The following is a 15,789-nucleotide window of genomic DNA, read 5'->3' as shown; positions in this document are numbered from 1 at the left end:
AGGGGGTTAGAGAGGGTAGAGGGGGTTAGAGAGGGTAGAGGAGATGGGGGAAGGTAGAGGGGTTAGAGGGGGTTAGAGGGGGTAGAGAGGGTAGAGAGGGTAGAGGGGGTTAGAGAGGGTAGAGAGGGTAGAGGAGATGGGGGAAGGTAGAGGGGTTAGAGGGGGTAGAGAGGGTAGAGGGGGTTAGAGAGGGTAGAGGAGATGGGGGAAGGTAGAGGGTGGTAGAGAGGGTAGAGGGGGTTAGAGAGGGTAGAGGGGGTTAGAGAGGGTAGAGGAGATTGGGGAAGGTAGAGGGGGTTAGAGAGGGTAGAGGAGATGGGGGAAGGTAGAGGGTGGTAGAGAGGGTAGAGGGGGTTAGAGAGGGTAGAGGGGGTTAGAGAGGGTAGAGGAGATGGGGGAAGGTAGAGGGGTTAGAGGGGGTAGAGAGGGTAGAGGGGGTTAGAGGGTAGAGGAGATTGGGGAAGGTAGAGGGTGGTAGAGAGGGTAGAGGGGGTTAGAGAGGGTAGAGGGGGTTAGAGAGGGTAGAGGAGATTGGGGAAGGTAGAGGGTGGTAGAGAGGGTAGAGGGGGTTAGAGAGGGTAGAGGGGGTTAGAGAGGGTAGAGGAGATGGGGGAAGGTAGAGGGGGTTAGAGAGGGTAGAGGGGGTTAGAGAGGGTAGAGGAGATGGGGGAAGGTAGAGGGGTTAGAGGGGGTTAGAGGGGGTAGAGAGGGTAGAGAGGGTAGAGGAGATGTGGGAAGGTGGGGGAAGGTAGAGGGGGTTAGAGAGGGTAGAGAGGGTTAGAGGGTAGAGGAGATTGGGGAAGGTAGAGGGTGGTAGAGGAGGTAGAGGGGGGTAAAGGAGGTAGAGGGAGGTAGAGGGGGGTGGAGGAGGTAGAGGGGGGTAGAGGGGGGTGGAGGAGGTAGAGGGGGGTAGAGGGGGTAGAGGGGGGTGGAGGGCGTAGAGGGGGTAAAGGAGGTAGAGAAAGTAGAGGGAGGTAAAGGAGGTAGAGAAAGTAAAGGGGGGTAGAGGGGAGTGGAGGAGGTAGAGGGGTAGAGGGGAGTGGAGGAGGTAGAGGGGTAGAGGGGAGTGGAGGAGGTAGAGGGGAGTGGAGGAGGTGGAGGAGGTAGAGGGGAGTGGAGGAGGTAGAGGGGGGTAGAGGGAGGTAGAGGGAGGTAGAGGGGAGTGGAGGAGGTAGAGGGGTAGAGGGGAGTGGAGGAGGTAGAGGGGTAGAGGGGGGTAGAGGGGAGTGGAGGAGGTAGAGGGGAGTGGAGGAGGTAGAGGGGTAGAGGGGAGTGGAGGAGGTAGAGGGGAGTGGAGGAGGTGGAGGAGGTAGAGGGGAGTGGAGGAGGTAGAGGGAGGTAGAGGGGAGTGGAGGAGGTAGAGGGAGGTAGAGGGGAGTGGAGGAGGTAGAGGGAGGTAGAGGGGGTAGAGGAGGTAGAGGGGGTAGAGGAGACCCAACACCCTCTGTAGATCGTAATGTGGCAGTATGGACCCAACACCCTCTGTAGATCGTAATGTGGCAGTATGGACCCAACACCCTCTGTAGATCGTAATGTGGCAGTATGGACCCAACACCCTCTGTAGATCGTAATGTGGCAGTATGGACCCAACACCCTCTGTAGATCGTAATGTGGCAGTATGGACCCAACACCCTCTGTAGATCGTAATGTGGCAGTATGGACCCAACACCCTCTGTAGATCGTAATGTGGCAGTATGGACCCAACACCCTCTGTAGATCGTAATGTGGCAGTATGGACCCAACACCCTCTGTAGATCGTAATGTGGCAGTATGGACCCAACACCCTCTGTAGATCGTAATGTGGCAGTATGGACCCAACACCCTCTGTAGATCGTAAAGTGGCAGTATGGATCCAACACCCTCTGTAGATCGTAATGTGGCAGTATGGATCCAACACCCTCTGTAGATCGTAATGTGGCAGTATGGACCCAACACCCTCTGTAGATCGTAATGTGGCAGTATGGACCCAACACCCTCTGTAGATCGTAATGTGGCAGTATGGACCCAACACCCTCTGTAGATCGTAATGTGGCAGTATGGACCCAACACCCTCTGTAGATCGTAATGTGGCAGTATGGACCCAACACCCTCTGTAGATCGTAATGTGGCAGTATGGACCCAACACCCTCTGTAGATCGTAAAGTGGCAGTATGGATCCAACACCCTCTGTAGATCGTAATGTGGCAGTATGGATCCAACACCCTCTGTAGATCGTAATGTGGCAGTATGGACCCAACACCCTCTGCAGGTCGTAATGTGGCAGTATGGACCCAACACCCTCTGTAGATCGTAATGTGGCAGTATGGATCCAACACCCTCTGTAGATCGTAATGTGGCAGTATGGATCCAACACCCTCTGTAGATCGTAATGTGGCAGTATGGATCCAACACCCTCTGTAGATCGTAATGTGGCAGTATGGATCCAACACAAAGCCCCTGGGCCTGGGTCTTTCTGGCCCGTGAGGACACACTGTGCCATTTATTGGGGTGGAGGTGGGTTCAGAGCGGTGGGGTCAAAACGAGTGCACAATGTTGGGAATAGGGTGCCATTTGGGACAGACTGGTTCCCCATGCAATGGCCACACAGCTAGGGATGGGAAATGTAAGGAGGGGGAACATTGCACATCTAAAAATGTCAACACCATGATGTGAATGATGCATTGGAGGGATTCAATCTGTGACCCGTCTGAATGTGTTCCATAGACCTGTTATACAGTAGTTGCAAAATGGTACCTGTATCGGGGGCTATTTTTGCCGATGGCACTTCAAATAATGCGATATTTCAGAGCCATCTAAATAAATACATGGCTCTGGGATATTGGTTTTAATAAATTGTCTTCCAGTGAGTGTGTACTCTGCTCACCCACCTTTACTATTATAAGAAAATCCTTGGTTTATAGAAAGAGCACAGCTGAAGGGACATAAAAAATGGTAGAGGGGGTAGAGGGGGTTAGAGAGGGTAGAGGGGGTTAGAGAGGGTAGAGGGAGTTAGAGAGGGTAGAGGGGTGTAGAGGGGTAGAGGGAGTTAGAGGGGTGTAGAGGGGTAGAGGGGGTTAGAGAGGGTAGAGGGGGTTAGAGAGGGTAGAGGGGGTTAGAGAGGGGTAGAGGGGGTTAGGGAGGGTAGAGGGGGTTAGAGAGGGTAGAGGGGGGTAGAGAGGGTAGAGGGGTGTAGAGGGGTAGAGGGGGTTAGAGAGGGTAGATGGGGTTAGAGAGGGTAGAGGGAGTTAGAGAGGGTAGAGGGGTAGAGGGGGGTAGAGGGGGTTAGAGAGGGTAGAGGGGGTTAGAGAGGGTAGAGGGGTGTAGAGGGGTAGAGGGGGGTAGAGGGGGTTAGAGAGGGTAGAGGGAGTTAGAGAGGGTAGAGGGGTGTAGAGGGGTAGAGGGGGTTAGAGAGGGTAGATGGGGTTAGAGAGGGTAGAGGGAGTTAGAGAGGGTAGAGGGGTGTAGAGGGGTAGAGGGGGGTAGAGGGGGTTAGAGAGGGTAGAGGGGGTTAGAGAGGGTAGAGGGGTGTAGAGGGGGTTAGAGGGGGTTGAGAGGGTAGTGGGGGAAGAGGGGGGTAGAGAGGGTAGAGGAGATGGGGGAAGTTAGAGGAGGTAAAGGGGGGAAGAGGGGGTAGAGAGGGTAGAGGAGATGGGGGGGTAGAGGGAGTTAGAGGAGGGTAGAGGGGGTTAGAGAGGGTAGAGGGGGTAGAGGAGATGGGGGAGGTAGAGGGGAGTGGAGGAGGTAGAGGAAGGTAGAGGAGGTAGAGGGAAGTAGAGGAGGTAGAGGGAGGTGGAGGAGGTAGAGGGAGGTGGGGGGGTGGGGGGGTAGAGGGAGGTAGGGGGGAGTGGAGGAGGTAGAGGGGGTAGAGGGAGGTAGAGGGGGTAAAGGAGGTAGAGAAAGTAGAGGGAGGTAGAGGATGGTAGAGGGGGTAAAGGAGGTAGATAAAGTAAAGGGAGGTAGAGGGGGTCGAGGGAGGTAGAGGGGGGTAGAGGGGAGTGGAGGAGGTAGAGGGAGGTGGAGGAGGTAGAGGGGGTAGAGGGAGGTAGAGGGGGTGGAGGAGGTAGAGGGGGGTAGAGGGGAGTAGAGGGAGGTAGAGGGGGTAGAGGAGGTAGAAGGGAGTGGAGGAGGTAGAGGAGGGTAGAGGAGACCCAACACCCTCTGTAGATCGTAATGTGGCAGTATGGACCCAACACCCTCTGTAGATCGTAATGTGGCAGTATGGATCCAACACCCTCTGTAGATCGTAATGTGGCAGTATGGATCCAACACCCTCTGTAGATCGTAATGTGGCAGTATGGACCCAACACCCTCTGTAGATCGTAATGTGGCAGTATGGACCCAACACCCTCTGTAGATCGTAATGTGGCAGTATGGACCCAACACCCTCTGTAGATCGTAATGTGGCAGTATGGATCCAACACCCTCTGTAGATCGTAATGTGGCAGTATGGACCCAACACCCTCTGTAGATCGTAATGTGGCAGTATGGACCCAACACCCTCTGTAGATCATAATGTGGCAGTATGGACCCAACACCCTCTGTAGATCGTAATGTGGCAGTATGGATCCAACACCCTCTGTAGATCGTAATGTGGCAGTATGGATCCAACACCCTCTGTAGATCGTAAAGTGGCAGTATGGATCCAACACCCTCTGTAGATCGTAATGTGGCAGTATGGACCCAACACCCTCTGTAGATCGTAATGTGGCAGTATGGATCCAACACCCTCTGTAGATCGTAATGTGGCAGTATGGACCCAACACCCTCTGTAGATCGTAATGTGGCAGTATGGATCCAACACCCTCTGTAGATCGTAATGTGGCAGTATGGACCCAACACCCTCTGTAGATCGTAATGTGGCAGTATGGATCCAACACAAAGCCCCTGGGCCTGGGTCTTTCTGGCCCGTGAGGACACACTGTGCCATTTATTGGGGTGGAGGTGGGTTCAGAGCGGTGGGGTCAAAACGAGTGCACAATGTTGGGAATAGGGTGCCATTTGGGACAGACTGGTTCCCCATGCAATGGCCACACAGCTAGGGATGGGAAATGTAAGGAGGGGGAACATTGCACATCTAAAAATGTCAACACCATGATGTGAATGATGCATTGGAGGGATTCAATCTGTGACCCGTCTGAATGTGTCCCATAGACCTGTTATACAGTAGTTGCAAAATGGTACCTGTATCGGGGGCTATTTTTGCAGATGGCACTTCAAATAATGCGATATTTCAGAGCCATCTAAATAAATACATGGCTCTGGGATATTGGTTTTAATAAATTGTCTTCCAGTGAGTGTGTATTCTGCTCACCCACCTTTAATATTATAAGAAAATCCTTGGTTTATAGAAAGAGCACAGCTGAAGGGACATAAAAAAATGTCATGTTTTTTAAAGGTTCATACCTGACTGACGTCTCATAATGTCCATGACCTCTACGTCTCCATCATTTCCATGCCCTATTTTGTTATTTTTTATTTAACCTTTATTTAACTAGGCAAGTCAGTTAAGAACAAATTCTTATTTACAATGACGGCCTACACCGGCCAAACCCGGACGACGCTGGGCCAATTGTGCGCCGCCCTATGGGACTCCTGATTACGGCCAGTTGTGATGCAGCCTGGAATCGAACCAGGGGGTCTGTAGTGACGCCTCAAGCACTGAGATGCAGTTCCTTAGACCGCTGCGCCACTCGGGAGCCGTATATGCCTCCACAATGTCCAAGGCCTCAGTGATGACCTCCACAATGTCCATGGTCTCAGTGATGACCTCCACACAAAATCCATGTCCTCAGGGATGTCCTCCACAATGCCCATGTCCTCAGTGATGACCTCCACAATATCCATGGTCTCAGTGATGACCTCCACAATGTCCATGGTCTCAGTGATGACCTCCACAATGTCCATGGTCTCAGTGATGACCTCCACACAATATCCATGTCCTCAGGGATGTCCTCCACAATGTCCATGGTCTCAGTGATGACCTCCACACAATGTCCATGGTCTCAGTGATGACCTCCACAATGTCCATGGTCTCAGTGATGACCTCCACAATGTCCATGGCCTCAGTGATGACCTCCACACAATATCCATGGTCTCAGTGATGACCTCCACAAAGTCCATGGTCTCAGTGATGACCTCCACAATATCCATGGTCTCAGTGATGACCTCCACAATGTCCAAGGTCTCAGTGATGACCTCCACAATGTCCATGGCCTCAGTGATGACCTCCACACAATATCCATGTCCTCAGTGATGACCTCCACAATGTCCATGGTCTCAGTGATGACCTCCACACAATATCCATGTCCTCAGTGATGACCTCCACAATGTCCATGGTCTCAGTGATGACCTCCACACAATATCCATGGTCTCAGTGATGACCTCCACAAAGTCCATGGTCTCAGTGATGACCTCCACAATGTCCATGGTCTCTAGTGATGACCTCTACAAAGTCCATGGTCTCTAGTGATGACCTCCACAATGTCCATGGTCTCTAGTGATGACCTCTACAGTGTTCATGTCCTCAGTGATGACCTCTACAGTGTCCATGGTCTCAGTGATGACCTCCACAAAGTCCATGGTCTCTAGTGATGACCTCCACAATGTCCATGGTCTCTAGTGATGACCTCTACAGTGTTCATGTCCTCAGTGATGACCTCTACAGTGTTCATGTCCTCAGTGATGACCTCTACAGAGTTCATGTCCTCAGTGATGACCTCTACAGTGTTCATGTCCTCAGTGCCTCCACACAATGTCCACGGCCTGCACGACTGCACACAGACAGTGTTCATTACACAGCGGACCGGCCACCAGCTAGCTCTGTCATGTTAAGTTTCTATGGCAACGTGCCCTTGCTGAGGGAGAAGTGAGGCAGCAGAGAGAGAGAGAGAGAGAGAGAGACTTCGAGCTCTAAGAGCCTGCTCACTTCAGTAGCACTCTCCGATCCTTGAGCCTCCCCAGGATACGGGACTACTTTAAGGATGGAATCAGCCCATTCTAATCCCTCCTCCTCACCACGGCAACAGAGGGGAAGGAAACGGAGGGAGGAGGAGTACAGGATGTGTGTGTTGTCCTAATAATATCTCCTTTCAATCGTTCACTACTTCCCACAAATATGAGGCATGGGCCAGCTGGGCTACCATATATACCATATATACCATATATACCATATATACTCCTGAGTGGTGCAGTGGTCTAAGGCACTGCATCGCAGTGCTAACTGTGCCACTAGAGATCCTGGTTCGAATCCAGGCTCTGTTGCAGCCGGCCGCGACCGGGAGACTCATGGGCGGCGCACAATTGGCCCAGCGTCGTCCAGGGTAGGGGAGGGAATGGCCGGCAGGGATGTAGCTCAGTTGATAGAGCATGGTGTTTGCAACGCCAGGGTTGTGGGTTCGATTCCCATGGGGGGCCAGTATAAAAAAATTAAAAAAAAAAAAAAAAAATCACTAACTGTAAGTCGCTCTGGATAAGAGCGTCTGCTAAATGACTAAAATGTAATGTAAAATATATCTTATACCGGTCGTTTTCTTTGGGATGAAGGAGAGGTAATGGGGGCATAGCCAGAGTCTCTCTACATAATCATCTAAAAGTCACAGCTTGCCCAAAATAGAGGACATCATGATTATGTAGAGAGACTCTGGCTATGCCCCCATTACCTCTCCTTCGTCCCAAAGAAAACAACTGGTATAAGATATATGGTAGCCCAGCTAGCCCAAAATAGCTCAGCATCTTGCGTGTCTGACTTGGGTTCGAACCTGGGTCTCCTGCGTGCCACTAAACTAGACTGTGCTAGCCCGCTGAACTAAAGCCGAGGTATTAACTTGGGGGATCTTACACAAGTCTTCAGGCCTCGGGCAAGGTGACTTGTCACGTGAGCGTGGTTCACCTTCACCGAATCACCTCAATTACACTTTCACTGTCCAGTCCTCCCAAGTTGTTTAAGTAGTTTTGATACTGCAGTGCTTTAAAAAGACCTTGGTTCTCTCTCTCTGAGTATTGGTTTTCACCTTTGCTATGTTGGACGGAGGAGGGAGTCACACACTGGCTTTGTCTCAAATGGCACCCTATTCCCTATGTAGTGCACTACTTTTGAGCCCTGGTCAAGAGTAACCTTATGAGCCATGGTCAAAAGTAGTGCACTACATAGGGAATAGTGTGCCATTTGCAACGTTGAAGGAGAGAGGCCACAAAAAGCGTTAGAGTATCTCACTGATCTCATTCTCAGGAGTAGGAACTCAATTCTCTTGCTTGGTGTTTGTTTACCCAAGTGTTACATGAAATCCTATCAGACTGAGACGCAGCGAGACGGTGCCTGGCCATACTAAACACTTAGCCAGTGGCCATGCGCTCTGATAGAGATCAGGGTTGCGTCCCAAATGGCACCCTATTCCCTATATGGTGCACTAATTTTGACCAGAATGTCCCATGTCAAAAATAGTGCACTAAATAGGGAATAGGGTGCCATTTGGGATGCAGGCCCCAGGAGGAGAGCTCAGTTGCCTACTGTAAGACATTGATTTACTCAGCCAGAAAGAGAGCCAGAGATAACTGGACACAGCGGCCCCCTGTGCGCACACACACACACACACACACACACACACACACACACACACACACACACACACCTGTGCCTAAGCATCAACATCAGATGGGAATGAACTGTAGCGCTGTAGAACTAATCTCCTGGGTCTCACCAGACCAACCACCAACATCACGTTTCAATTATTTAATACATCTTGTTTTCCTGACCTTGCGTGCGTGTGTGCGTGTGTGTGTGTGTATGTGTATTTGCGTGCCTCAGCTGGGAGGTCCTAAGGTTTCTGCTGTCTAACTTGCGTTGGTGGATGGAGGAGTATCGTTTTGATGGCTTCAGGTTCGATGGGGTGACGTCCATGATGTACCATCATCACGGTATCGGTAAGGGCTAGGGATTCATGTTTTCCAGAAAATTGAAAATGTTTCCTTCCCGAGAAAATTGCATGCCCTTCCTGGGCATCCCTAGATTCCTGTTCAAACTGGAAATGCGTTATATGGCTTTCATAAACACTTCTGATGCTTTACACTAGCAGCAGTGTAGTGTTTATGTTATTGTCAGGTACAAAGAAAAGGGAAACCCACACATTGCTATTGCTCGTAACACTTTGTTTATTCAAGCTTTATGTGTCGGCCTCTTGGCCTTTTGTCAGATATTTTTTAAAAGAGGCTGACACAACTTGAATAACAAAGTGATGCATGGCAGAGCAGCGTTCCCAAGCACCTGCAACACCATGACTCAGATTGCTAGTGCTTTTTTTGAAATGTGTTATTGTACATTAGTCTTCATACAAAGTACACTAACAACGGCAGAGTTTTGGGTTATGGTTATATATTGGTTATGTATTCAGTTATGGTTATATATTGGTTATGTATTCAGTCTGGGTTATGGTTATATATTGGTTATGTATTCAGTTATGGTTATATATTGGTTATGTATTCAGTGTGGGTTATGGTTATATATTGGTTATGTATTCAGTGTGGGTTATGGTTATATATTGGTTATGTATTCAGTGGGATTATGGTTATATATTGGTTATGTATTCAGTGTGGGTTATGATTAATATATTGGTTATGTATTCAGTGTGGTTATGGTTATATATTGGTTATGTATTCAGTGTTGGTTATGGTTATATATTGGTTGTGTATTCAGTGTGGTTATGGTTATATATTGGTTGTGTATTCAGTGTAGTTATGGTTATATATTGGTTATGTATTCAGTGTGGTTATGGTTATATATTGGTTATGTATTCAGTGTGGGTTATGGTTATATATTGGTTGTGTATTCAGTGTAGTTATGGTTATATATTGGTTGTGTATTCAGTGTAGTTATGGTTATATATTGGTTGTGTATTCAGTGTGGGTTATGGTTATATATTGGTTATGTATTCAGTCTGGGTTATGGTTATATATTGGTTATGTATTCAGTCTGGGTTATGGTTATATATTGGTTATGTATTCAGTCTGGGTTATGGTTATATATTGGTTATGTATTCAGTCTGGGTTATGGTTATATATTGGTTATGTATTCAGTCTGGGTTATGGTTATATATTGGTTATGTATTCAGTCTGGGTTATGGTTATATATTGGTTATGTATTCAGTCTGGGTTATGGTTATATATTGGTTATGTATTCAGTCTGGGTTATGGTTATATATTGGTTATGTATTCAGTCTGGGTTATGGTTATATATTGGTTATGTATTGTCTGGGTTATGGTTATATATTGGTTATGTATTCAGTCTGGGTTATGGTTATATATTGGTTATGTATTCAGTGTGGGTTATGGTTATGTATTCAGTGTGGGTTATGGTTAATATATTGGTTATGTATTCAGTGTGGTTATGGTTAAATATTGGTTATGTATTCAGTGTGGGTTATGGTTAATATATTGGTTATGAATTCAGTGTGGTTATGGTTATATATTGGTTGTGTATTCAGTGTGGTTATGGTTATATATTGGTTGTGTATTCAGTGTAGTTATGGTTATATATTGGTTATGTATTCAGTGTGGGTTATGGTTAATATATTGGTTATGAATTCAGTGTGGTTATGGTTATATATTGGTTATGTATTCAGTGTGGGTTATGGTTATATATTGGTTATGTATTCAGTGTGGGTTATGGTTATATATTGGTTATGTATTCAGTCTGGGTTATGGTTATATGTTGGTTATGTATTCCGTGTGGTTATGGTTATATATTGGTTATGTATTCAGTGTGGGTTATGGTTATGTATTCAGTGTGGGTTATGGTTATATATTGGTTATGTATTCAGTGTGGGTTATGGTTATGTATTCAGTGTGGTTATGGTTATATATTGGTTATGTATTCAGTGTGGTTATGGTTATATATTGGTTGTGTATTCAGTGTGGTTATGGTTATATATTGGTTATGTATTCAGTCTGGGTTATGGTTATATATTGGTTATGTATTCAGTCTGGGTTATGGTTATATATTGGTTATGTATTCAGTGTGGGTTATGGTTAATATATTGGTTATGTATTCAGTGTGGGTTATGGTTATGTATTCAGTGTGGGTTATGGTTAATATATTGGTTATGTATTCAGTGTGGTTATGGTTAAATATTGGTTATGTATTCAGTGGGATTATGGTTATATATTGGTTATGTATTCAGTGTATTTATGGTTATATATTGGTTGTGTATTCAGTGTGGGTTATGGTTATATATTGGTTGTGTATTCAGTGTGGTTATGGTTATATATTGGTTGTGTATTCAGTGTGGGTTATGGTTATATATTGGTTATGTATTCAGTGTGGGTTATGGTTATATATTGGTTATGTATTCAGTGTGGTTATGGTTATATATTGGTTGTGTATTCAGTGTGGGTTATGGTTATATGTTGGTTATGTATTCAGTGTGGGTTATGGGTAATATATTGGTTATGTATTCAGTGTGGGTTATGATTAATATATTGGTTATGTATTCAGTGTGGGTTATGGTTAATATATTGGTTATGAATTCAGTGTGGTTATGGTTATATATTGGTTGTGTATTCAGTGTGGTTATGGTTATATATTGGTTGTGTATTCAGTGTAGTTATGGTTATATATTGGTTATGTATTCAGTGTGGTTATGGTTATATATTGGTTGTGTATTCAGTGTGGTTATGGTTATATATTGGTTGTGTATTCAGTGTGTTTTATGGTTATACAGTTCATTCAGAAAGTATTCAGACCCCTTTAACATTTTCCACATTTTGTTACGTTACAGCCTTATTCTAAAATGGATAATTATTTTTTTCCCCTCATCAATCTACACACACTACCCCATAATGACAAGGTGAAAACAGGTTTTTAGAAATGTTTGCCAATTTATAAAAAACAGAAATACCTTAATTACATAAGTATTCAGAACATTTGCGATGCGACTCGAAATTGAGCTCAGGTGCATCCTGTTTCCATCGATCATCATTGAGGTGTTTCTACAACTTGATTGGAGTCCACCTGTGGTAAATCCAATTGATTGGACATGATTTGGAAAGGCCACACCTGTCTATATAAGGTTCCACAGTTGACAGTGCACGTCAGAGCAAAAACCAAGCCATGAGGTCAAAGGAATTGTCCGTAGAGCTCCGAGACAGGATTGTGTCGAAGCACAGATCTGGGGAAGGGTACCAAAACATTTCTGCAGCATTGAAGGTCCCCAAGAACACAGTGGCCTCCATCATTCTTAAATGGAAGAAGTTTGGAATCACCAAGACTCTTCCTAGAGCTGGCCGCCCGGCCAAACTGAGCAATCGGGGGAGAAGGGCCTTGGTCAGGGAGGTGACCAAGAACCCAATGGTCACTCTGACAGAGCTCCAGAGTTCCTCTGTGGAGATGGGAGAATCTTCTAGAAGGACAACCGTCTCTGCAACACTCCACCAATCAGGCCTTTATGGTAGAGTGGCCAGACGGAAGCCACTTCTTAGTAAAAGGCACATGACAGCCCACTTGGAGTTTGCCAAAAGGCACCTAAAGGACTCTTAGACCATGAGAAACAAGATTCTCTTGTCTTATGAAACCAAGATTTAACTATTTTGCCCGAATGCCAAGCGTCACATCTAGAGGAAACCTGGCACCATCCCTACAGTGAAGCATGGTGGTGGCAGAATCATGCTGTGAGATTAGTTTTTCATCGGCAGGGACTGGGAGACTATTCAGGATCGAGGGAGAGATGAACGGAGCAAAGTACAGAGAGATCCTTGATGAAAACCTGCTCCATAGTGCTCAGGACCTCAGACTGGGGCGAAAGTTCTGAATACTTATGTAAATGTGATATTTCCGGTTTTTATTTGTAATAAATTAGCAAAACTTTCTAAAAACCAGTTTTTGCTTTGTCATTATGGGGTGTTGTTAGATTGATGACAGAAAAAAAATCAATTTTAGAATAAGGCTGTAATGTAACAGAATGTGGAAAAAGTCAGGGGGTTATGGTTATATATTGGTTATGTATTCAGTGTGGGTTATGGTTATATATTGGTTATGTATTCAGTGTGGGTTATGGTTATATATTGGTTATGTATTCAGTCTGGGTTATGGTTATATATTGGTTATGTATTCAGTCTGGGTTATGGTTATATATTGGTTATGTATTCAGTGTGGGTTATGGTTATATATTGGTTATGTATTCAGTCTGGGTTATGGTTATATATTGGTTATGTATTCAGTTTGGGTTATGGTTATATATTGGGTATGTATTCAGTTTGGGTTATGGTTATATATTGGGTATGTATTCAGTCTGGGTTATGGTTATATATTGGTTATGTATTCAGTTTGGGTTATGGTTATATATTGGTTATGTATTCAGTTTGGGTTATGGTTAATATATTGGGTATGTATTCAGTTTGGGTTATGGTTATATATTGGGTATGTATTCAGTTTGGGTTATGGTTATATATTGGTTATGTATTCAGTTTGGGTGTTGTACCGCTGTCCTCAGGTAGTGGGTTTTCAGGAGCCTACTCTGAGTACTAACTCCTATCCACTAACCCCTACACCCTAGTTCCATACCCCCTAACTCTTACCCCTTAACCCTTGCCCCCTAACCCTTACCCACTAGCTCCCTAACCCCTACACCCTTACCCCCTAACCCTTACCCCCTAACCCCTACACCCTAACCCCTACTCCCTAACTCCTACACACTAACCCCTACACCCTAGCTCCCTAACCCCTACACCCTAACCCTTACCCCCTAACCCCTACACCCTAACCCTTACCCCCTAACCCCTACACCCTAACCCCTACACCCTAACTCCTACACCCTAACTCCTACACCCTAACTCCTACACCCTTACCCCCTAACCCTTACCCCCTAACCCCTACTCCCTAACTCCTACACCCTAACCCCCTAACTCCTACACCCTAACCCCCTAACTCCTACACCCTAACCCCCTAACTCCTACACCCTAACTCCCTAACTCCTACACCCTAACCCCCTAACTCCTACACCCTAACCTCCTAACCCCTACACCCTAACTCCTACACCCTAACCTCCTAACCCCTACACCCTAGCTCCCTAGGTGATATCCTTGTTCTTTCTCTGTCCTCAGGCAATGGATTTTCTGGCGACTACTCAGAGTACTTTGGTCTTCAGGTGGATGAGGACTCCCTGGTCTATCTGATGACAGCTAATCATGTCCTGCACACCCTGTATCCAGACTGCATCACCATCGCAGAGGTAACACTAGTCCTTAAGCCCTACCCCCTAGGCACTGCAATATCTCCAAATATTTGATATGTAAAATCAGTATGGCGTCCTGAATGTCATGGCAACAATAGTCAGAGGAATTGGTAGCGTTAAAGCACATCCAGGTCTGGGCCAAGGCTATAGCTTCAGACCACCCCATAGTGAACAGCGCTGGCTCTGTACGACTCTACAACCAAACACACACCGGAGGAGTCCTGACTACAGCCAAACACACACCGGAGGAGTCCTGACTACAGCCAAACACACACTGGAGGAGTCCTGACTACAGCCAAACACACACCGGAGGAGTCCTGACTACAGCCAAACACACACTGGAGGAGTCCTGACTACAGCCAAACACACACTGGAGGAGTCCTGACTACAGCCAAACACACACTGGAGGAGTCCTGACTACAGCCAAACACACACTGGAGGAGTCCTGACTACAGCCAAACACACACTGGAGGAGTCCTGACTACAGCCAAACACACACCGGAGGAGTCCTGACTACAGCCGAACACGCAAACACAATACATTCAATTAGTTGTGGGTGACACACCCTCTGGTCATGATTAATGAAAGCTCTTATTATCGTCTCACAGCTCAGGTCATCTCTGTAATTAAGAAGTAATGCCGTCAGTAAACGGGAAGCCGCTGCTTTGTTTGGCTCTGATTCATTCAATTAAACTGGATTTTTCTAGTACCCTCTGTGTTGTTCCTGGAGCAGTATCAGTATTTAGAAGTTTTATTAGTCGTATGTATGTACGGCATACGCATAGTATACATGGAAGTGCTGGCAGGTTCCTTCTCAACGATGCAACAACAGTAAGAAGTAGTAAAACATTTGATTGAATAGGAAGAGAAAGTAAATGGCTCAGTAGAATAGAATAAACGGTTTAGCGTCAGTATCATACAGGAAGACAGCATTTATAGTACAATATTTACACTTGTATTGTGGAAGGGGAGTAAGTGTATAAACTGAGCAGTATAGTGAGAGTGTGTTAGCAGCAGTTGTGATGTGTCCTAAGGTGCGGAGAATCAGAGCAGGTGGTCCGTCCAGTTCAAGTGTTCAGCGTTCTGACGGCTTTACATTCTGGAGTCATTTAGCAGACGCTCCTATCCAGGCTTGTACGTAGAAACTGTCTCTGAGCCTGTTGGTATCAGACCTCATGCTCCGGTACAGTCTGATGGCTTGTACGTAGAAACTGTCTCTGAGCCTGTTGGTATCAGACCTCGTGCTCCAATACTATCTGCCCGACGGTAAGGCAGAGAACAGCTCGTGGCTGGAGGGTGTCTGGGGGTCCTTGAGGATGCTGCTGGCCTTCCTCAGGCACCGTTTCCAGTAGATGTCCTGGATGGGTGGGAGCACGGTCCCAGTAGATGTCCTGGATGGGTGGGAGCACGGTCCCAGTGATGTCCTGGATGGGTGGGAGCACGGTCCCAGTGATGTCCTGGATGGGTGGGAGCACGGTCCCAGTGATGTCCTGGATGGGTGGGAGCACGGTCCCAGTAGATGTCCTGGATGGGTGGGAGCACGGTCCCAGTGATGTCCTGGATGGGTGGGAGCACGGTCCCAGTGATGTCC

At 46.7% G+C, this 15,789-nt stretch overlaps 1 protein-coding gene across 1 annotated transcript in view; it reads left to right on the top strand.

Annotated features, from left to right (window-relative positions):
- Window positions 1-15,789, top strand: part of gbe1b (glucan (1,4-alpha-), branching enzyme 1b) — a 250,919-nt gene that overhangs the window by 94,507 nt on the left and 140,623 nt on the right. The window contains exons 8-9 of the mRNA XM_084143478.1: window positions 8,783-8,898; window positions 14,068-14,195. Coding sequence (XP_083999604.1) covers window positions 8,783-8,898; window positions 14,068-14,195 — 244 coding nt within the window. The remainder of the gene's footprint in view (window positions 1-8,782; window positions 8,899-14,067; window positions 14,196-15,789) is intronic.

Source organism: Coregonus lavaretus (genome assembly GCF_964263955.1).
Source record: "Coregonus lavaretus genome assembly, chromosome: 26".
Lineage (NCBI taxonomy): Eukaryota > Metazoa > Chordata > Actinopteri > Salmoniformes > Salmonidae > Coregonus > Coregonus lavaretus.
The sequence above is the reverse complement of the archived record's forward strand: the minus strand, read 5'-3'. Positions and strand labels throughout refer to the sequence as shown.